Below are 24,257 nucleotides of genomic sequence, written 5' to 3'. Positions count from 1 at the left end.
TTTTCCAAGACACTTTGTTAGCATCCATCCTTTGATCTTATCTCCAACTGCTTTATACACTTCTGAACTCCTTTAGAATTGGGACTATGAAAGTATGGAAAACCTTGGTTTTAAATCCCACCTCAGATCCTCAGATCTATGGCCAAGGGCAAGTCACTTAACCTTGCTAAGCCTGTTTTTCCTGTCTGTAAATGGAAGCGACTATTAGACTCCATGGTTCTTAAATCTATTCCTAGTCCCTATCCTACTTTGCACCTAGTAGATTCTTAATGTTTATTGAAAACACTGATAAAAATACTGAACACACAAATCCTTATGACTTTCTACTAGGAACCTCCAATCCAGATGGATACTGAATTCATAATTACAAGTTTACTGTCCATGTGGGACTTTGTTTAAAAAAAAAAAAAAAGCCTGGCTAAAATTCAGATACTACAGCAGTCTTTATTACTCTGGCAAGAAAGTCTAGTGTGTTATGCATTTAATGAAATAATGCTGCCTCATAAGGATTACCCCATTCTGTAACGTGCTTACTAACCATTCTTTAACAGTAAATTAGCAGAATTTTACCAGGAATCAAATTCATGTTCACCACCAAATACTTTGAAGAATCTACTTTCTTCCCCCTTTTGAAAATCAAGACATTTACCTGTCCTCCTTCCCAAGCACGTTTCCTATTCTTCATAATTCTTCAAAGAAGTTCAACCCTCTTATTTTACAGAAGAGAAAGCTGAGGCACAGAGGTTAAATAACTTGCCCAAGGTCACATGGTAAGTGGCAGAACTTGGAAAAGGCTTCTTGACTTTAAAAAAGTTGATTACCTTGCTGAAATGAATTAACCACCTTACTAGACAGAAAAAAGAATAATGAATTATTGCTATGACAACAATAAATTTTTTATATAGCATACTTTAAAAATTTAAACATTCTAAAGTATTCAGGGCAGGTGTTTTCCCCTAGTAAACAAAAGTGATCTGAAATACCACCCAAAATGCCAGAGCTATAGGAAGAAATAAGCCATTTCAAAGATGTTGGCTAAGTGTTACAGGGCTTAGCTGCATTCATTAAGAAAGCACCAACTTCTAATGAAATAATATTTGGCCTCTACTGGATAATGTCACTTATATGCCTATTTTAATGTTTTGTGGCTGGTAACTGGGTTCTGGAAGGCCAGGCCAACAGAGTACAAGTTCTGGAAAGTCTTAACCTGCCTTTCTAAAGCTAACAAGGCTTGAAGTAAACAAGTAATATATATGTTTCTCATGGGCCGGTCTAGATTGCTACATTATGAGGCTCAAAACCAAGGGTTAAGCCAGTAGGTTATTAAAACATTTTGATCTCAGTGCCTATTAAAGCAGAGTTGTGCGCTCTGTGATAGAGATCACCAATAAAATCAAGGATCCTTGAAATTCTGAAGTATGGAATTTACTGTTAAGGAAGGGTAAAAATCAAAATGCTTCCCAAAAAATAACTTAAAATTACTGCTTAGTCAAAACTAAAAAGGCTTACACTTTGGTTTAAAAATATTTATTACACAAATGTATATTTTATGATTTTAAAGAATGTACTGTGAGTGGAATCAACATGAAGTTGTAAATATATCCAAAAATTCACAAAAACTTTACATTTTTAAAGATATCTACAATTAAAATTTATTTACACTTTTTACAAGAAATCTCTGCCACTTTAACAATACTGTTGACAACTAACAGTCACATTTTTTATTTCACTCTATACTTGTAGAAAGAGCACAGCGTGTGAGTGAAGTTCCATCCCAGTGCTAACGACAATCCGTAGAGTAGAATGAGAGGTGCAAATGGATACAAAAGAATTACTGTGTTTTTCAAAAATGGCAGTGCTGGAAAGCAAGGGAAAAAATCCAGATAAATAGAAAAAGTGAATAAAACATTAATTCCTAATTACACATCTCAAAATCTAGTTTGGGTTGTACAAAAGTAATCAATATTTTGCTAGCAACCATATTTAAAAAAGGTTCCAAATCATGAATAAGAAAAATGTAAATTAAAAACAGTGAGTTTCTGCCTTACATTCCTTTGGCCCAGAAATACCACTATTAATAATATATCACAAAAAAATCTAAGAAAGGAAAGGCCTCACATGTACAAAAATAGTTAAAGCAGTATTCTTAGTAATAGTAAAGAATTAAGAAACAAAGAGGGTAGCTTATAATCAGGGAATGGCTGCATATATTATGTATGGTATATCAGAGACTCAAGAAATCTGATGAATGCAGCAACCCGTCATCACTCCAGAAAACTAAAGAAGCAAGCTTCTTCAAGCAAGGTGACTGACTATAGATGTACCTGACATACATTTTCAGGCATGATCAATGTGTATTCACAAGTTTTGCTGAACTGCACTCGAAATTTCAAGGGAAGGCTTTTTATTCCGAGGAAAAAGTTGCAGGGAGAGGTATGATGAGGGCAGAGATAGTGATGCAAAAATAAAGAACATCAATATTTAAAAATCTCCAGAAAATATAGAAGGGACAAATAAATACAAGGGAGTGGGGGAGGGGAGAGGGTGTGTCAGCACTGTCTGCTAAATTTCACACTTTTATATAAAAAGACTTGACAATGACCTCCCCCCCCCCCCCCACCCCCCAGCGGTGGTGAGTGAGTCTCCTCCAGGCTCCTTGCCATGCAGCATATATAAGGACTCCTGGGCTGCTATCTGCCTTTGAATTCTTAGGACTTCTAGGTGTTTTTGCCCACCCTGCAGCCTAAGTTCTCCTCCTATGACTTATTGCTTCCAATTACACAAAAGCTCCGTCAGTTCAGAGACTATCTTTTTCCACTTGTTTCCTTAGCATTCAGCACAGTGCTTATCTTTATCCATAAAGTAGGAACTGCTCTAACGTATACCTTGAAACTCAAATCTGTGGCTAAAGTTCTGACAGCAATTAAAAGAGTACTAAGATTAGCTAAGAGGAAGTCAGAGGAAAGAAAAGAGATTATTTCGAACAGTTACCGAACATTAAACATGCCAAGTCAGTTAAGCAATTACAAAAACATACTGCTTTATAAGTAAATATTCTAAAAGTACCAAAAAATAGGAATATTTTGAAAAGCAACTGTGATTAGTAAAATAAGGCAGAGACACCCACACCAAACTTGAGGTAAAAAACACTAATCCAAATTCTAACAATGTCTACAAAGCTTAGGTACAGAAGAGCCATTTTTTAAGACAAAATATTTGTTGAAATCCCAAATTTAGCATAATTTGCAGTAGGGAAACATTAGAAGCTTTAACCATAAATCCAGGACTGAAGTTAAGGATGCTCCTTTCTACTACTGTTAGTTGACAAAATTCTAAAAACTGATTTTTTTTTGGAGCTATTGATACCACAAAAGGCATAAGAAACCAAAATTATTCCTGTTTCCTGACATGATGGTTTACCCGGAAACCTCCCAAAGAATCAGCAAAGAAACTAATTCAGACAATTAATAGCTTTGCTCAAGTAGCTAGATCCATAATCAACCGTTTCCAAACAAATTCTAGCAATTTTTCTCTTCATGTTTCTAATATAAAAAATTTACAGTATTTTCAAAGAAAGGCATTGCCCTTCCCCTCCTCCCCCCGCCCCAATCCTCTGCCTCTCAGTCCTTTAGCAAACAAACAAAAATTCCAAACACACACAGGATATTGGTAAAATGGTGAATAATTTTATCTCACAAAATGGCCCTTTGCATAAAAATACAACTTGGTTTTAGGGTTTCTCTCTCTTCTTTTGTTTTCCAAGATGAACTTATAATAAGGATTTTGGGTCCCTAGGGAATCATTATTTATTGAGTATGTGCTAAACAGGCATCTATTGAATTAAGAAATGCAGAATTTAATAGGAGTGAATTTCAAGTGGCTGAATATAAGTGTGGCTTTGAAGAGTTGAGAAAAAGGCCACAAATCTATTTATTGCAAGTAAGCTGTAAAGCGATGAATATTGAAAGGCAATAAGTGAATTATGTAATTTGTTTCCTTGCTTTCTAATATTAAATACTTTTACATAAATTTCAATTCTTGGTTATACTTACCACTGTATCCTAGGAATGTTACATAGATGTAATAACCAACGGCAATCAACCATAACGTATTTCCAACAAAGTAGCCAATAAATGTATCTGTCATGATAACATCTGTAAGAAAAGAAAAAAAAACTTTACTGTTGTGTACAATAAAGATGAACAATATCATTTTGAAACTGATTTGCTACTTACAGTTAATGAAAAATAGCTGGATAAAATGCAAAATGACTAGTAGAGGATAGAAAGCATTCAAATGAACATCAAAGGCATATCCCCATTCCACATCATAGTCTCTGCTCTGTCGCTTCACTAAGTACTTGTTAGAGATAAACCTAATGGAAAATAAATTGAAAAGAATAAAATTAGGCAATATAAAAATATCAAATGATTTCATAAAGTGACAAGTGATATAAATATTCATGTATCATAGTAACCATAGTACACTAACTATAGCAACTATACAGTAATATAGTAATTTTCATATAGTAACATTCATTACTAGAACATTTATTAAATATATGTTGTGTGTGTCATGCAAACTAAATTTGGGCTACAAATTCCATTTTATACATTTATATCAACTCTAAAATAATGACAATTGTTAACATATTAACATATTCAAAGAAATCCCTCCTCTAAAATGCTTTTCAATTTTATTATGAAAATGTGAGAGTTTATTCCCTTTGTCTGTTTCAATGAAAATTTCAAAAGAATGAACAGAAGAAACTGGAAGACATACAGGAAGACAATGGCCTTGCTATCACAGATTCAGTACTCTGAAGAAGAAGGGAATGTAATAATTAAGAGCAGGTAGCATTTTAAGGCACTTTAATGACTGACTCATTTACAGAGGCAGTTTGTTCCAATTTTTCCCCAGGAAGATTTTTTTTCTTCGTTCATAACCTAAATACACATAGCATGTTACTGTATAACAAGAATGTTGACTCAATAATCACTTATTAAACACCCTTTATATTATGTAAGGTTCTGCCAGGTACTAAGGATACAAAGACAAAAACTATCCTCCACATGTAAAGAAGATAATTCGAGGATGGAGATCGCACTAGCAACTGCAGGAAGCAAGAAGGTCATTCTGGGTCTTCATAAGATATTTTGGTAACTAGCTATGTGATGATGGAAGATGGGAAAGATTGAAAAACTATCAACTGGTAGGGTCCAGAAACAGTCTAGATGAGAGGTGATAAGGTCCTAAAGAAAGGTAATTGTCTAGCAAATATAAAAGTGTTAATGGAAAGAAAAGGTATGAAAAAAACATTACAGGAATTGGCAACTGATTAACTACAGAGAATAAAGTCAGTAACCAAATACAAAAAGCAGATCATATATTTTTCACAGCTTATAGAAGATAAACTTTAACTAAACAAGGAATAAAGACAATTACAAAAGATATAATGGATAATGTTGATTAATTTGAAAAGCTTTTCACCCCCATACAAGTAAAATTAAATGCCCAGGATAAGAATGGAAGTGGTAGAAAGGGATGAGGGCTGCGGAGAATCATTTATTTCTGATAAGGAAGTATCCAACAGGCAAAGACAATCAACAGAAATATAAAAGACCAAAAACCACTTAAAAGACAAGAGTTCCAAGAATATGAAAACAGTTCTCAAAAGAACTGAAAACTATTAGCTACTACATGGAAGAATGCTACAAACCACAAATAGTCAAAGAAATACAAATCAAAACAACCCCAAGGGCAAAAACGAAAAGAATGTAGGAGTAAGTCATGTTGGAGGGATTGTTGGTGGAGTTGTGAACTGATGCAATTATACTGGAAAGCAATCAGTAATCATGCAAATGAAGTGACTAAAATGTCCACTCCTTTGATTCAAGAGTTGCTACTGCTAGGCTTATACTTCTACAATGTGAATGACAAAAAGACAGGCTTCATGTACAGCAAAATACTTAAAGCAACACCATTTGTGGTAGCAAAGAACTAGACATGAAGTAAATTTTCACTGGGAAATGTCTCAATTGTGGTACATGAACGTAACAGAATATTCTTGTACTATAATGAACATAATCAATAAAAGAATAGAAAGACATATGAAAAGATGCCAAGTCACGTAAGTAGGACAAGAAAAACATTTCCACTGCTGTAGAAAGGACAACAAAATAAATGAAATTCAATGCTATGAAATTACAATATAGGAACCTGGCCCTAAAGAAGATATAAAAGCAACACCAAATATAAACTTAATTAAAAGGGAAAAGGGGGTAAACTATATTTTCCAAAGGTAATATTGACAATGAATTAATTTCAATACTTGACTAATTCCCCAACTGGCACAGATTAGAACTACACGGAGGAAAAGCTAAACGAACTACAACAGCGAACAGCACAAGGATAAACAGCAGAACTACAAGGTGAAGGACCTCCACTTACCACGACCAGCTCTACATAAATCTAATCAATAAACAAAGCAAGACAGACATTAAGGACCTGAATAAAATTTTTGAAAAATCAGACATGATACACACATGACAATTACTGAATGAAAGCAGAAAGGAGTATATATTTCTCTGGCGTACATGGCACCCTTCCAAAAACTGTTGAGACAGAAGTCTCAAACAAACGCACATGTACAGAATGACTTTTTTATTGTGGCTTTTTTCCTTTTGTTCTATTTCTTCCTTCACAACATAACTAATATGGAAATATGTTTAACATGATTGCACATATACAACCTATATCAGATTGCTTGCCCTCTTTGGGAGGGGGTAGGGAGAAAAACTTGGAACTCAAAAGTTTTATAAAAAATGAATGTTGAATGACTAATGTGAAAACATGTTTAATATGAAAGTACATGTAGAGCCTATATCAGACTGCATGCTGTCTTGGGGAAGGGGGAAGGGAAAAATTTAGAACTCAAAATCTTACGGCAGTGTATGTTGAAAACTAAAATTAATTTAAAAATTTTTTTAGAATATCCCCCATATACACATCACTTCTTGAAACATTCCCCTAGTCCCACTGAATTCTCCCACTTAACAGACAACAGAGAAACTCAATTAAGCAAAACTAATAAAGAAACCATTCCAAACAACATATCCAAAATTTTACAGCTTTCATACCTCACACCTCTCTCTGCTGAAAATGTATGTTTTATTCTGTTCTCTGGGACCAAGGTTGTTTACTGGAATTAACCTGAGATTACCAACCTCTTAGTATTGTTTTTATGTCCAATATTGTTATAATTTTGTATTATGATTCCCCTAAATTCTGCTTTTTTCACTCAAGGAAGCCAGGTGGTACACTAGACAGAGACCTGGGCCTGATGTCAGGAAGAACCAAGCTCAACCCTTCTTAAAGCTGCATGATCCTCGGCAACTCATTTATCCTCTGTTTGATTCAGTTTCCTCAACTGTAAAAATAGCACAATACTGAGGATAAACTAGTATGTGCAAGGTGCTTAGCACAGTACCTGGTACACAGCAGGTGCTTAATGAAGGTTTACTCCTTCCCTCTAAATAACCCTCCACGTTTTCCCATTTCTTTATTTCCTCATATTTACCATTTCATCTGGCAAAACAATGCTCAATTACATTTATATACTACATTCCCCCCAAACAGCACCTGCTTTGCTTCCTTTTTGTTTGTTTTTTTGGGGGGAGGGAAAGAGGGAGCTACTTACAAAGAGTGCTGCTATGAACATTTTACTATACATGAAATCTCTGACTTTGACTTCCTTGGGATATGAATTAAATAAATGAAAAAGCATTTGAGGACTTACTAAGTGCTAGGCAATGCTGATGAGCCCAGCTAGCAAGACAGCTGGTTAAAGGAGTTACACTCCTTGAATAATTCCTAATTGTTTTCCAATTTACATTCAGCATAACTACTATGTCTTCCCAGAGGATTCTTCAATATTTATTATTTCCACCTTTTATCATTTTTACTAATTTGACTGTTCTAACCAGTCAAGCTTTTCCATTCTAACTACTGATTCTATTAATATAAAAGCTTTTAAAATTTTAAATTTTATGTGACACTGCTTATTTTATCTTTTATGATTACCTCACTTAAGAAATTATCATGGTACTGCCTTTCATTCTCCTTTATTTAAATATCACCTTTTTATGTTTAGATCATGTATTCGTTTGGAGATTATTATGATATAGCATGTAAGAGTCTAGTTCAAATCTAATTTATACCAATTTGCTTTCTTCCCACCTCCATCAGTTTTTGTCAAAAGGGGGTGGGAGGTTTCTTCTGAAAACTTATATTCGTGAATCTAATCAAATACTGAGTAACTATGTTCAATTGTTTTTAATATCTTGCTTATCTGATGTTTTACTGATAAACTTTTCTATTTTTTACGTCAGTACCAAGGAGTTTTGATAATTACTACATACCAGATACCAAACCATATTGTTAATTAGCTATCCATCATTCCTACTTTCATTCATTAGGTTCTTTACCTTTTGTTCTTCCAGATAAATTTTGCTATTTTGTATATAAAGCAAGCCCTTTATAGGTTGATACAGGACTCAATCTTAAATTAGTTCAGAATTAGATCATCATTTTTGTTTAACTGTTCTGGTCTAATCTAACCAATAAATGTCTGTCCAACTGTTTAAATCTTCCTTATTTCCATATTTTGTGGCTATTTTAATTTAACCTATAAAGACACAAAACACACTGAAATATTTTATTGCCTTGACAGTTATTTAACACAAATTTCTCTCCCTCGCCTACAGTTTTAACTAATAACACACAGAAAAACTGATGATTTTTGTGGACCAATCTTATATACTACTTCACTACAGCTATTTCTCTTAATCTCCCTACCCCCGGACTCTGGGTTTCACTAAAGGAAAGTTCTCAACCTTGTGTCATACATGTCTTTGAGAATCTGTTGAACTCTTATCACAGAATGTTTTTAAAGGCATCAAATAAAATACATAGGATACAAAGAAAACCAATGACACTGAAATATAGTTATTGAAATATTTTAAAAATAAGTTCAAAGACCTAGGTTAAGAATATCTGCACTGGGGGAAATAAAATTTACTAGAAAGTAATATAAATCACTGCTTATGCAAATAAGGAAAACAAAATACAGAGCCATCTCTTTCTGCCAACTCTGTGCCCATATTTCTCTTTATTGATACAGCTATGTATATCATCTATATGCAACTGTAATTATGAATAAGTGTATATATATGAACATATGTGTATATTTATACATACGTATGTCTCTGTGTGTGTGTGTGTATAGCTTGGTTTCAGGAGGATTGTAGGAAGATGACTGCAAGATAGGACACAGATGAATTCAGAACTCCTACAAACACCCCAATAAAACTTTAAAAGGGTAAAATCAGGAGAGTTATCTATAGACTATTCCACTCAGCCCAAGGGTACACAGGACAGCCTGACACCTTCAGGTAGGTCAAAAAGCAGTAGGTAAAGTAGCTTGAGAATTCAGCATAAGGAGGGTAGGTGGATTGGGGCACTGAAAATTAAAGCCCAATGGTAAGAGAAGGACCCTAGCAATGATAAAATGAGATGATCCGTGGTGGGAGTTTACCAGGGAAGGGCCTGAAGCAGCTCCAGAGACCAAAGCAGGGGGAAGGTCCTCAGGAAGAACATAAGGCAGAAGGTAGCTTGGAGATCTGTGGCAAAGGAGAGCACCATGCTTCTGAAAACAGCCACAGCCGCCCTAGTGCCCAAAAGCAGGAACATAAAAGCCCCAGGAAAAGTCTAACCTAAGGAGTGACCTAGCAGCCATGTGGCAAAAGGGAAGACACAGGAACAATCCAGTCTCAGAGCAACCCCAGAATCCCTTTGAAGAAGAGGTCTAATTTTAAACATACTCAGGACCAGGCAACACTTGCCCACTCCTCTCAGAAGTACAACAGCATAGTCTGACTGAATAAGAGACTAACCCAACCCTCAACACACTGAAAGGCTAACGTGAGGAAACTCAGGAAAATACCAAATGTTAAAAGGAAATATCTATGACTGAGTGATGACCAGGCTAAGGAAGAGAATGATCTCACAACGTATTCAATTAAAGCTTCTGAGAAAACTAAATACCCTGACCATAACTACAAAAGAATCTGGAAGAAATGATCAAGAGATACAAAATATAAGAGCTAAGGAGGAAAGGAAGATAAGGAGACCTGCTATTGTAGAAGAGATGGTAGAAAGCCTTAGTCAAGAAATGAATGGCTAGGGGGGCGGAGCCAAGATGGCGTAGTAGAAAGACGCACATACACATAGCTCCGAACCCACAACCCATAGAACAACTACAAAGAAGTAACTCACGGCGAATTCTGCACCCAGAGGCCACAGAACATTGGAGCGAGGGAGATTTGTGTTCCGGAGAGACCTGCAAACCTCTCGTAAAAGGTCCTTCGTGCTGCGGACTGGGCGCCGGGACTGGGAGCTGAGTACAGCCCTGCCATGGCCGCAGCACCGAGAGGAACAGATCCGATTGGGCTTCAGGGACGGGATCTCCAGCGGCCGCACAAGTACCTCCACCCACAGGTGACGGGGGTCTGTGAGAGAGTCCCTTTGGTGGGTCGAGGGGGGAGTGGGGTGCCCCCATGGCTCGGGCCCCCTCGGGAGACAGAAGCTGAGGGGCAGCGGCAGACCAGGGCTCCCCAAGCAGGCAGGAGCCTGGATCCATTGTTGAAGGTCTGTGCATAAACTCCCTGAGGGAACTGAGCCTGAGAGGCAGCCCTGCCCTCACCTGAGCATCTGAATTTAATCTCACACTGAATAGCAGCCCTGCCCCCGCCCAAAGCCCTGAGGCTGGAAGCAGCATTTGAATCTCAGAGCCCAAACACGGGCTGGGAGGATCAGGAGGTGAGGTGGGTGTGAGGAAAATATTCAGAGGTCAAGTCACTGGCTGGGAAAATGCCCAGAAAAGGGAAAAGAAATAAGACTATAGAAGGTTACTTTCTTGGTGAACAGGCATTTCCTCCCTTCCTTTCTGATGAGGAAGAGCAATGCTTACCATCAGGCAAAGACACAGAAATCAAGGCTTCTGTGTCCCAGCCCACTCAATGGGCACAGGCCATGGAAGAGCTCAAAAAGAATTTTGAAAATCAAGTTAGAGAGGTGGAGGAAAAGCTGGGAAGAGAAATGAGAGACATGAAGTCAAAGCATGAACAGCAAATCAGCTCCCTGCTAAAGGAGACCCAAAAAAATGTTGAAGAAAATAACACCTTGAAAACTAGCCTAACTCAATTGGCAAAAGAGGTTCAAAAAGCCAATGAGGAGAAGAATGCTTTCAAAAGCAGAATTAGCCAAATGGAAAAGGAGATTCAAAAGCTCACTGAAGAAAATAGTTCTTTCAAAATTAGAATGGAACAGATGGAGGCTAATGACTTTATGAGAAACCAAGAAATCACAAAACAAAACCAAAAGAATGAAAAAATGGAAGATAATGTGAAATATCTCATTGGAAAAACAACTGACCTGGAAAATAGAGCCAGGAGAGACAATTTAAAAATTGTGGGCCTACCTGAAAGCCATGATCAGAAAAAGAGCCTAGACATCATCTTTCATGAAATTATCAATGAAAACTGCCCTGAGATTCTAGAACCAGAGGGCAAAATAAATATTCAAGGAATCCACAGAACACTGCATGAAAGAGATCCAAAAAGAGAAACTCCTAGGAACATTGTGGCCAAATTCCAGAACTCCCAGGTGAAAGAGAAAATATTGCAAGCAGCTAGAAAGAAACAATTCAAGTATTGTGGAAATACAATCAGGATAACACAAGATCTAGCAGCTTCTACATTAAGGGATCGAAGGGCATGGAATAGGATATTCCAGAAGTCAAAGGAACTAGGACTAAAACCAAGAATCACCTACCCAGCAAAACTGAGTATAATACTTCAGGGGAAAAATTGGTCTTTCAATGAAATAGAGGATTTTCAAGCATTCTTGATGAAAAGACCAGAGCTGAAAAGAAAATTTGACTTCCAAACACAAGAATGAAGAGAAACATGAAAAGGTGAACAGCAAAGAGAAGTCATAAGGGACTTACTAAAGTTGAACTGTTTACATTCCTACATGGAAAGACAATATTTGTAACTCTTGAAACATTTCAGTATCTGGGTACTGGGTGGGATTACACACACACACATGCACACACGCACACACACATAGAGACAGAGTGCACAGAGTGAATTGAAGAGGATGGGATCATATCTTAAAAAAAAATGAAATCAAGCAGTGAGAGAGAAAGATATTGGGAGGAGAAAGGGAGAATTGAATGGGGCAAATTATCTCTCATAAAAGAGGCAAGCAAAAGACTCATTTAGTGGAGGGATAAAGAGGGGAGGTGAGAGAAAAACATGAAGTCTACTCTCATCACATTCCACTAAAGGAAAGAATAAAATGCCTACTCATTTTGGTATGAAAACCTATCTTACAATACAGGAAAGTGGAGGATAAGGGGATAAGCAGAGTGGGGGGGGATGATAGAAGGGAGGGCATGGGGAGGAGAGTGCAATTTGAGGTCAACACTCATGGGGAGGGATAGGATCAAAAGAGAATAGAAGTAATGGGGGACAGGATAGGATGGAGGGAAATATAGTTAGTCCTATACAACACAACTATTATGGAAGTCATTTGCAAAACTACACAGATTTGGCCTATATTGAATTGCTTGCCTTCCAAAGGGAAGGGGTGGAGAGGGAGGGAGCTAAAGAAGTTGGAACTCAAAGTGTTAGGACCAGCTGTAATGTTCTTACCACTAGGAAATAAGAAATACAGGTAAAGGGGTATAGAAAGCTATCTGGCCCTACAGGACAAAAGAGAAGACAGAGACAAGGGCAGAGAGGGATGATAGAAGAGAGAGCAGATTGGTCATAGGGGCAATTAGAATGCTTGGCGTTTGGGGGGGGAGGGGAGAAAAGGGGAAAAATTTGAAACCCAAAATTTTGTGAAAATGAATGTTAAAAGCTAAATTAAAAAAAAAAAAAAAAAAAAAGAAATGAATGGCTAGAAAACAAGAATGAGTCAAAAAAAATCAACTTAATGATAAAAAATTTAAATAATATTAAATTTTTTAAAAAATTAAATCTATCTAATTGAAAGAAAGTTAAGTAAATGAATTTAAATGAATTTTAAAAAATAATATTTAAAATATTTTTAAAAGCAATGAAATATTCATTTAAATATTTAAATTTAATATTTAAATAAAATATTAAAAACTGACTAGCAAAATATATTGGGAATATTTTGAGCATAATGTGACTTTTGAGTTTTCTTCTGTACCATTTCTTCTTCAAGAAACAGCAAGAGAAAGAAAACTACCACTTACAACTCACAACTCTTCTGGCACTCATTTCTACAAGCAAACTTCAGGTATTTATCACAGTAAAGTGCTATATTTATTCAATATCTTCTGGCATAGTAGGAGCTATGAGCAGAGAAAGGCTAGCAGCTCTTTCCACCATAATATTTAGATAGCAGGCAAAATCATTGGCTCTCTATACAAATGCAGAGTAAGTTTTCCTAATATCTTATAATCATCAAGTAATGATTTCTGAAAGGATACTTTAAATATGCATTTTTCAGTTACTATACAAGTAACTGAGGTATCTGTGTATTCTTTCATAAAAATAATATATGATATAGTACAAAAGAATATGCCCTCTATTAAAAGGTAAGATGATAAAGTTGCTTCTGAGTTAGTTATGGTACTCCCAGATGTTTCATCCCATTTTCTTTTAGGATTCAATGCTAATTATGCTCAAATTTTGAACTGGGAATTATATTTCAAAAGTTTAGGATCATTGGTATATATTTTTTAAATAGAAGTTGTTGTGTTTATGGTTTCATTTGGATCTGTACATCTTGTTTTTTACACAAAAGTCACTATGAAGAGCCTGAATTCTATCTACCAAAAATGGGCGGGAAAAAGAATATACAGGTAAATAAGATTTTCTGAGTCAAGTTGCCTTTGCATTCTTTTTTCATCTAAGACACCTGAGATATCCATGTCTTTGTACCATTTAAACACAATCGATAGTATTTTGTTATATGTGGATTGGCACAATGGCTTAAAAGTTGTTTCTTGCTGAATGTCTTCTGTTTTCATTTTCTGATTCCTCAAACCACTTACTCTATCCAATTATTTCCTTTAAAAATTTCTCCAATGAAGTCTTTCCCAAAGCGTTCCAATTTTGTGGGCAATTCTTCTGAATCAGTTAATGGAATAAGCACCTGCTTTCATCCCAGGCACATGCATAGACACTGGTCAATGTGCCATGGCAAGTGCTGCAGAGCTCTCCTCCAGGCAATCTCCCTAGCAAGTCTGGCAGCATCCAGGACCCTAACTAGGCGCTCCTCTAATTATCTCTTTATTTACTCTGGCTACAACACTTGTTCTTGGTCATTTTTGGTCTGATGTTTCTAGTCCAGTAATTTTCTTCGGCAGAAAAAAATACCATCCTACCCAATTGAATAAACAGTTATCAAGCACCTACTATAAATGCTGGGGATGAATGAAAAGAGTACCTGACCTCCAGGAGCTTATAATCTAAAAAGGGGGACACAGAAGAAAGGAGACATGAAAGACACAGGGGGGAATACCAAGGGACATTCTACAAAGGGTTACCTTCTCCTAGAGCTGAAACTAGACAAAGCAACAGATGCAAAGTAGGGAGAACTGAGAATCTAGTTTTTGTCCTCTACAAAGTAAGGCACTGGAAGGAGTTCAGTACTCCACTGTCCAATCAGAAGGGAGAGGAGGCTGAGGGCAGTGGAGTCAACAAAGGCTTTCTTTGATCATTAGTGGTTTTCTCTAATAAAAGCTAAAAAAAAAAAAAAAAAATGGGGGGAGGGCCAAACTTGGCCTTCCTTGTCAGCCTCAGCTCATTCTGAGATTTAATAACTAATGACCCTCCTCTTATAAGACATGCCATAGTCATACTCAATTGTCTATCCTTACTTCCCTCTTTTCCACAGGCCTTTTAAAATCCAAGTTGGTTGATGAGTTTTCTGTGTCCACATGGTTTTTCCACACAGCATCTATTTTTTCCTCATCAGATATTCTTCGGTATCTTAATCTCATTTTTGAGAGCTTCCCATTTCTCTTAGGCTGACTTCCTCCATAAACTTTTACATCATGGGATCCTAACTTCTTCCTTCTCTTGAACCCTTTGAAATGTGCTTCCCTTCCTCCAATCGAGACCACGTCAGGCTACCTCTGGCTTTCTTCTTTTTATCTATCACAAATTCTAAGATTAACTGGTACCTCTCCCAAAGATTTCCATCATATCTACCTACATATCTTCCTGTTAGTGAAAGTCAGATAGGGAATAAAAATTAGTACTGTTGGTTCTACCATGTTCTGAAGGCAAACTAAAAAATTATCAACTACTCTGCTTTGGGTGAAGAGATAAAGTCACCAGTCACTACTATTATCATGCCTCCATGCCAGGGTTATGATAGTTTCCACTGTATTCCTTTCTGCTTATGAAGTCTTTGATATGTTTTAAATGACAATATCACAAATGCTCTTCATCATGCTTACTCCCTTTGACACCTGGATTTCTTTACAAATGTATCTTAATAAATACCTTCTACCCCCAAACTCTACCTTTTTTGTTCCTTCTGAATAAGATAATGACTTCCATAGTCTTAAGTGAGTCACAGAGCTCATTTTAGAAGTCATAGTTGACTCCTTACATTAAAATCTCTAGTTTGTCTTACCTGTTTATCCAAATTTAGTACACTTGCTCATAAGCATTTAGGGCCAAAGGGTCATACTGCAGGCTCCTTTCTTAGATTTTTGTCTCTTCTGAATTTCTGGTCATCTCTTCCATTGTTTCTCAACACTGTAGTTATTCTCCCTGGAATCTAGCTTGGTGGATTTACTTAGGCATTTTCTCCTCTTCCTTCACCTGATTTATGCTTTTGTTTTTATGTTAAAAGAATTTTTAAGACTAGATTTTTAAGATTGCAGGCAAATATATTTTTACTGGCCCTTTTTAAGTGTATTCCATCCTTGGATGAAGTCCTATCATTCCTATAATTTAAATCACAGCCCAGAAACCCAAGTCCCATTCTCTCAATGACCTATTTAATTAGGTTTACACTCTTCAGATCTGTCTTCCCAAATTCTCACCTAAAATTGGCAGCAGAGAAGAAAACACCATCTGGACCTCTAAAATTTTCAGTTTACTGAATTTCTTTAAAATCTTTGCTGAAACTTTCTAGATTAATTTTGGCAGTACCATTTATGTACCACCAATTATAAGAAGTGGATAGTATTTATGTAGTTTGATAAATGCTGGGCAAGTCCTCCATCAGATCTTGGATACATATCCCACAGAAGACAGGAGACTTCTATATTGTTATCAAGTCAGCAGGGAGCTAAACACTATTATTTCTTGTCTCTTCTGAGCTATACAACATGATCTCAACCAAAAGTACCTGTGTATCCACATAATCATTCCTTGACGGACAAGCAGCTCTTTCTTTTTTGGAAACAGCCAATTATTGTTACTTAGCTCCAAGAGTTCAGTGGTCTTTTTTCTCCTCAGGTTGTCACTCTTCTGTACTCCAATTTCCTGACACCAGTCAATAATGCAGAGGTTTCCTTTTCTTCTTTGTTTTCACATATAAGCCTTTCCTTTCATTCTTGTCACTGAGCTATCACTTGCCAGTGGCAGAAATACAAATATTTCACACAATACAGATCACTTCAAATTCCCTCTATATCTTCATGGTGAAGTGACAGTCCCTATTACTTTATCATCTTTGCTATTCAATTCCCAGGAAGATCTTCAACTTAAAGAGTTAGCTGTCAGTCTTCTTTTCACTTCCATATCTCTGAGTCCTTCTCCACCTTCAGTTTTTCAAGTCCTCCTACACTTCCCATCCCCAAATTCAGTCTCAGACCTTCTTCACAATTCTAAAGCCCCCCCCCCCCAAAATCCACCATAATTCCTTCTCCTTCTTTATCAGCTCAAATCTTTTTCATGGCTTTTATGGGAGGAGCAAGAGTTGTAAACCCACTCTCATCTTTGATTTTTAAGAAAAAATGTATTTAACATAGAATGTTTGTATTATAAGAATCACTTGACCAACCAACATTTATCAAATAACTACTTTATGCCAGTGACTCTGGATAAAAAGATCAAAAATGAAACATTCTCTGCTCTTGGGGAGCTTATATTGCATAGGAGAAAACATGTATGTATACATGTATATAAACACATGTATATACAAGATATATACAAAATAAAAATAAGGTAATTTGGATGTGAGAAGTTCTAGCCATTTCAAGCATCAGGAGAGGCTTTATGTAGGATGCAGCATTTGAAGTGAACTTTGAAGGAAAATGTTCTTCCAAGAGGTAGATATAAAAAGGAAGTACATTTCAGACATGCAAGACAACTTCAGCAAGAGCAGAGGTGGAAGATGGAAAGTTATGTGTGAGAAACAGGAAAAAAGCCAGTTTGGATGGACGAGAGTCAGGTGTGTAAGAAAGAATAGCAATAATGACTTATTAATGTCTTAGGACTTTATCATTCACATTACACATTCAAAGGCCTTTTCTAAATGAGTATGTCTCATAAATCTTACGTACACTATTTCTGCATATTTACAGACAGAATCGCAGATGCAGAGCTGATCATCTAGTTCAAACTTACTTTGCAATTTAATAACAATAATAATTACAGCTAACATTCACAGAGCACTTACACTGCGCAGAGCACTGCGTTAAGTGCTTTACAATCATCTCATCGGACCCTAACAACAACCCTGGAAAGCAGGTGTTATTATTAATTCCCTTTTGTAGAGGAGGGAACCGAGGCAAACAAAGGCTAAGTGACTTGCCCCAAAACCACACCGGTTGGTAAAGTCAGGATTTAAATTCAGGTTCTGTTACCCAAAGTCCAGCAATCCAGGCTCAGGGCTCTTCCCACTGCTCTGCTCTACCCATATCGCCTTTTTTTTTTATTAGCAAAAGAACAAAACTGATCACAACGGAAAAAGGATTGTGAGGAAATAAAATGTGAGATTACTAACAGCAATACCTTTTTCTGGAAGGCACCTAACATGGATTATCTGGCATATACAGGTATGACAAATCAAGAAAGGCAGGGCAGCAGAAACATGACTTGCCCTGACAAAAAGAAAATTTTAAAAAAGGAAACAAAATGCTGGATAAAAGACCACAAAGTAGTAGATAGAAATGGTAGAGCACAGTCCTGAGGAATATGAACTCCCAAAAACCATTATTCTAACTCACAAATTTTTAACCGGTGAACTTACATGTTATTTAAAAAAAATTTTAATAACTACATCAATATAAGTAGGTTTCTTTGTAACAATACGTGAATGAAGATCTCTTCCTACTTAAAGTGAAGCGTGTACCAGGGAGAAACAGTGTCACCAAGTTTAGGACAGAGGACGTAGTCCTCTCCTCCCTTACTTCTTCCCTTATTGATTGATTTAGTCATCCAAAAAAAAAAAAATGGCTGTCTTTCAGCCTACTCAGCATACTTAGAAGATGCCTCAGCAGCTTTCTCAGAAACTGGTTTCTGAATACAGCTGACTTCTCTTTAAGACACTAGTGTATTTTCTGTGAGTAAATAAATAGAAATAAATATGCTATGGGCCAGAAAACTACCTCTCTCCTGCCACTTGTTTTTAACTGAAAGCTAGGGAACATGGCCCAAGGTCTCCCAGTGCATCCTGGGTCATCTCCACAGAAATATCAGGTCTCTGGATTCAGATGGCTTTGGAGGACTGGTGACCTGCACAGCCCTCCCTCACTCAAAACAGAGTTAAGAGCAAGTCATGTCATCATTTCTCTGATGGCATGGTCTTCTTCGGCAATGAAGGACGAACACAGATTTCATTTCATGCATTTAAAAATATTATTCTAAGAAAAGATCCATAGGCTTCATGAGAATGCCAAAGGTTTAGAAGGTTAAGAACGCCTGTTCTAACTAAACTTTAGGGAAGAACACTGTACATTCCATTATCTTAATAGTAAGGATAACACATCTATCTGGTAGAGAACAAACTTTGGAACAAAATAATTCAGGAAGCAGTAAAAAGTTGGGTTTTGGATTACAGCTTGCTGAAGTTCACTAACTCAAAGCAATTGTTAGATACTGAACTGTAATGGGTATATAAAAGTTTTTTAATTTTTAGAAAATTAAATTAAAATTAAATGGTCCACAGTTAAGGATGTAAAGATACTAAATTATTACTAACAAGTAACAGAAGTATAAGATTTGGCACGGATAAAATTCCAAATGTAATAGTTATATACTATCTGACTTTTAGCTGCGTATGGAATGTAATATTGTATTTAGGGCTGTAAAGAAATGAGAAGAATGATTCACATGTTCAAAGTATTTACACTCTTGCAGCTTTGTTTATCACCACTTTTTTGGGGAAAAAAATTTGCCACAACTATTTGCTCTCAGTCAAAATGTCAAGAGGGCTCAACATAAATTTAAAAAAAAATTGGGACAACTGAAAGCTTAAGAATAAACCTGGAATTCACACTTAGATCTGTTTAAAAACAGACATAAATTTAAAAACAAGATGTAATGATGAGGTTTGTGTCCAAAGAGGACATATGTGAATGCACCTCTCTCCATTTCTCAGAGGCAGAAGACTGTGGTGTAGAGTTCTGCATGTTACTTCAGATTTGGCTGATCTGTTACTTAGATGTGCTAGATTGATCTTTTTCCTCTTTTAAATTCTTTTTAATAAGAGATGGAATTCTGGGACAGGCAGAAGAGAGGGATACACTGGGAAAAGTAAGTACTATAAAAATAAGAGATATTAATAATTTTAGTTCAATAAGAAATTTAGATATTGAGAATTCTTTCAGTAAAACATCACTGTGCATTCTTCAAGGCATTAAAAGTTAAAATCCTTTCTTTTTCCAACATGTTTCATTAATAATAAAAGCTAAGGAAAAAATTTAGTTTGTAGCTGTTATACATCTACAGCAGATCATCTGCCAAATGCCATTGAAAAGACTGTTTCAAGTAATGGAGAGCTAACAAGAAAATTTGTGTAAAATTAATTATTTTGTTTGAATTAATAATCACTGTTTTGATTCAATTCTTGGCTACTCTTTGACAATATAGGCCTTACCCTGGATTATTTACTGATGCTGAGAACAGCTGAGATAGTTTATACGAAATCTTGACTATCCTAATCAATCCTTTTCAATTAGTCTTGTGATCTCGTTTCAATTTTATCAGCATCTATATTTTAGAAACAAATAAATTAAGGGTCTAATGCAGTGCCTAAAAAAACCTGAAAGGTGTGGTACTTACCACATCAGAGTTGATATCAAAAGGCCAACACCTACACAGTCTATAAACACAACCCAAAGGAGAAGCTTTATGGTTTCAAAAAATCCCATATCCAGGACAAATCCAAATCCTATAGTGGACACTGAAAGGAAAATTAAAAATACATGAATTAAATTTTGATTCCTAAATTCAATATTAATTCATCTTACAGAAAGAAGAATCTTATGCTGGAATCAAATGAATAGTTGGACAAGCACCTTTTATTTAAATTTACATGCAGTACTTCCAAAATTGTAATTCCTGCTTCACTTAATTGTGTTGAAATTCCTAATCTTAATACTTTTCATAGCAAAATATTACTTAAGGTACACTTTGCTTAGGACTTCACAGCAAAGGCCAGATTCAATTGTTCCCTGTCTAATAAGCTTTAATGTGACAGTTTTACTCAGGTGAAACCATTATCTGATTTTATTTGAGAGAATGCAGCTTTTCCTGTGGCAAGCTCTTTTGACAATTCCAAAAAGCTTATTTTTAAAGTATTCCCAAATTTCAGTTCACAATTCATATTCAGATCTTCCCCCTTAAAGGGCACAATCTTCATGATCAATCTTCTGAGCTGAAACATTTGACTTGTTATCAAATTTTAATGTGCATATGCTAAGACACTTACCACAGAGCCAGATACTCAGCAATACCAAGAAAGCAGGATCATCTCGTGCCCACTGATCCTTTGTTTGTTTTCGGTAATGAAAGTTTCTGTAAACTCTTTGTGGGGAAGTGAAAAGATAGAGCATCTGCCAGGCAGCAAACTCAAAGTCCATCTGCCTGAATCGGAAAAGCCTCCGAAGATACTTGTAGCGTTTTGCTCCAGCTGTGTGCCTTGCTGCATCTCTGGAATTCAAGGCACCATTCCCCTGTAATCGGGAATTCATTGAGGTGGTTGGTAACATCTTTCTGGAGTAAAAAAAAAAAAAAATAATAATAATTTGTCTTATAGAAAGCAGAGTGATACTAAGTGATAACCGAACTTTTTTGCTAGAAGTATGCCTTCTTCTAGTTATCATACCTAAGAATGAAAGAAGTAAAAGACCCTTTAAATTACTACCTGAAAATTCTAGGTTGGGTCAACGGGGAACATTCATAGTAGAGTCTTGACATTCTGTTTGGCCCCACTAATTAATACCAATGACTAGAGAGTATGGTGCAGTAGCCCTTAAAAATACTCATAGCACTGTATCTACACTGTCCTTAGTACTCTGAGAATTACTGCATTAGGCCCTTTATTTGAGGGGAAAACATTCACACTTATCTGAGAACCACATAGTCCACTAATACCGTATGTTTTCGCAGACCAGCTAAAACAAATTTATGTGCTTTCTGACTTTGTTAGTACTACTTCTTCCTCCTTTTAGAATTACAGTTGTCAAGTTATTTTTCTTATTGTCATTAACTAGCAAATTTCACAAGGTCTCTTACTTTTTAAAAAGCCATTTCCTTCTGTTTCTAGCTGTTGACAATTACTTCACAATAACAAAGCTGGAGGAAAAAAGAGAAGAAAACTTGTAAGTAGTAACCAAGAAAGGAACTCGATGTACCTGAGGTAAGTACAGCAACACAACCAATTAAGAATGTAAAAATCACTTCTGGTATATTGGCAGTATGTGAAAACATGCAGGTTTAATGAACAAACTCCACCACCTAAACTTGAACTCCTAAATAAACAAGATCAGATCAAGTCAGTCAAGTGTTATATCAACAAAGCAAACAGCCTTCCCACATACAACCGCACCATCATTACTGTAAGAAGTACAAAGTTTCTACCCTAATTTCAACCAACTAGACCAAGAAGACCTGCAGTTTATTCTAAATCTTTCATTCTTACTATATCACAATGTCCTTTCAATGAGTTTTAGTTTCATAAAAAAGCAGAAATAATACACAGGTATCCAGGAAACCAATATTGGAGTTAACAGCAATCCACACAGTGCTCCCCTTTGAAATACTGTATCATGACTGCCCAAATAAATACAATCATTTTTGATCAACATCAGTCTCCAGACAGTATATTAGGATGTTTTCTAGTAACAAGTAAACTTGAAAGCGTGGTGTTTATCTTTGTATCCCTAGTACCTGGGGCTGTGCCTCCTACATAGTGCTCCATACATATGTGTTGAATAAACATTTATTAAACACCTGTTAAGTGAAAAGTACTTTAGGCACTTACGGAGCCGACAGTTTAATACAGGAAAATAACTCCATAACAAAATAACACATAATTTGCCTTAGAGATATAAACAGCAAAGTGTGTCAGGGACTCTCACTTTGGATTTATACACACATATTTCATATGCCAGAGGAGAAGGGACTACAGGTTCACCCACCACTTTCCAATCATTACCTGGTGTGTGACTATAAGCAAGTCAATTCAAATTTTCTGCTAAACTATAAAATGAAAAGCATAATTCCTTTAGTACTCACTGCACAGGGTGGAGGGGAAGTTCAAATGACACGATTAAGTCCTTGGTAAGAAGCCTTTTATCAATAACAGTAACGGTAAACATTTACGGAGCTCACCCCTACCCTGGGCTCTAGCAGGTCCTTATTAAACAGATCACTTACCAGGTGACTACCTTGTCTCTCACATCTAAAGTTATAAGCACAAAGCCTGTCACCCAAGGCAAATTCAGCCGAGGGTGGGGGCTGGGAGAGGAGGGTTCGGGCCAAGGCAGGACAACAATTCTGTCTGGCTAACGAAGACGGGAGGTGGAGGTAATGGGAGCTGAAAATAAAAGAACTGAAAAACCGGGGCTTTGGAAAGGTGTAAAAGGCTGAGCCTGGGCTTACTGAGGAGGAAAGCAGGTGGATGCGCGCGGCCCGGTCCAGCTTTACCGCTGGGCGCCAGCGAGCAGCACCCCCCCGCTCACAGCGCTCGGAGTGTCTCCAAAGGAAAGCTCGGTGTCAGCGAAGGCTGCCCGAGGAAAGGCCTAGGAAAGGAGAGGACTCGGAACCGGGAGGGACGCGGAGGTCTCATGTCGCGGGCAGGACACCGGGGCCCAGACAGGCGGAGACGCTGGGCCTGGCTGTTACAGGTACCGAGGGACCGCAGGGGAGCGACGAGGGTAGAGGCGCCGCCCCCCTCCGCACCCCCCCCGGCACCAGCCCGGGATCCTTGGCCCCGGGGCTGAGCGCACAGAGCAGAGTGGGCGTGTCCCGGCCCGAGCCCGCGGCTCCGGGAGGACCCCAGGCCCCGACCCACCTCCCGCCTCCGCAAGCCGACACCCCGGCAGGGGACCCCGGTCACTTCTCGATTATTAGGCACACCTTCAGAGCCTCCCTGGGGGGGCCGCGACCCTGCCCCGCCCTCCCGGAGTCTCGGGGAGGGGGCTCCTTGTGACGTCGCGAGATGCGGGGCCAAAGGAAGCCGGGAGAAAAGGCGCCCGGACCGCGGGGCGCGTGCGCGGGGCGCGCCCGACGGAGGAGGGGCAGTGACGACGGGCGGGGGATGGGGAGGCCGTCAGTACTCACCTGGAGCCCGGCTGGGGCCTCGGCCCGGATCCGTAATCCCCCCCGCCACCTCGGTTCAGCAGCCGAGCCAGGCGCCCGCCCCGGCTCCGGTTCCCCTTCCTTCCTGCTACGTAGTTGGTCTTCGTCACTCCGAGAGCTAGGCAGATCACGTGCTTCTCCCACTTCCGCTGAGCTTCCTGCCGGAGGGCTTTCGGAGTCTTGGATTCCGGTGACTGAGACTCCGCCGCCGGAAGGAGCTTATCCCTGCTTCCTGCCTCTTCCTCTCCAACGCCCTCCTCCGCCCCCTCCGCCATCACGGGGGCTGGCGTCCTGAAGGCTGCTGCTGCCGGAAGTGGAGGCAGCCCGGGGCGGGTGGGGGCGGTGTCGAGAACGCTGCACGCGGTGTTGGTGGAAGCCGCCGGGCTC

At 37.9% G+C, this 24,257-nt stretch overlaps 1 protein-coding gene across 9 annotated transcripts; it reads right to left on the bottom strand.

The window, feature by feature from the left end:
- Positions 1–1,511: 1,511 nt before the first annotated feature.
- On the bottom strand, positions 1,512–24,145 carry UNC50 (unc-50 inner nuclear membrane RNA binding protein). Of its 9 annotated transcripts, none has more exons than XM_072614610.1 (7): positions 23,853–24,145; positions 21,923–22,039; positions 20,998–21,281; positions 20,349–20,469; positions 4,236–4,375; positions 4,053–4,154; positions 1,512–1,858 (listed from the first exon to the last, which is right to left on the bottom strand). In XM_072614610.1, exons 1-7 carry the CDS (start codon positions 24,143–24,145, stop codon positions 1,722–1,724), a joined length of 1,194 nt encoding a protein of 397 aa, XP_072470711.1. In that variant the 3' UTR covers positions 1,512–1,721. The 9 variants fall into 9 exon arrangements, with proteins under 9 accessions (XP_072470711.1, XP_072470712.1, XP_072470713.1 ...); XM_072614611.1 differs by lacking the exon at positions 21,923–22,039 and adding an exon at positions 21,804–21,863 and having other exon boundaries at positions 23,853–23,987; XM_072614612.1 differs by lacking the exons at positions 21,923–22,039; positions 23,853–24,145 and adding exons at positions 21,804–21,863; positions 23,649–23,760.
- Between the last annotated feature and the right edge of the window lie 112 nt (positions 24,146–24,257).

This window comes from Notamacropus eugenii, chromosome 5 (genome assembly GCF_028372415.1).
Source record: "Notamacropus eugenii isolate mMacEug1 chromosome 5, mMacEug1.pri_v2, whole genome shotgun sequence".
In the NCBI taxonomy this organism is placed as follows: Eukaryota; Metazoa; Chordata; class Mammalia; order Diprotodontia; family Macropodidae; genus Notamacropus; species Notamacropus eugenii.
This window is presented reverse-complemented; position numbering and strand designations above follow the sequence as displayed.

Excerpts from the sequence above, each read along its gene's own strand:
- UNC50 (XM_072614610.1), bottom strand. The coding sequence starts at position 24,145 with ATGGCGGAGGGGGCGGAGGAGGGCGTTGGAGAGGAAGAGGCAGGAAGC. Across the intron at positions 22,040-23,852 it reads AGGCCCCAGCCGGGCTCCAG|GAGTTCAAGTTTAGGTGGTG; the intron begins GTGAGTACTGAC and ends TTGTTTATTTAG. Across the intron at positions 1,859-4,052 it reads AACATTCCTAGGATACAGTG|CACTGCCATTTTTGAAAAAC; the intron begins GTAAGTATAACC and ends CTTGCTTTCCAG.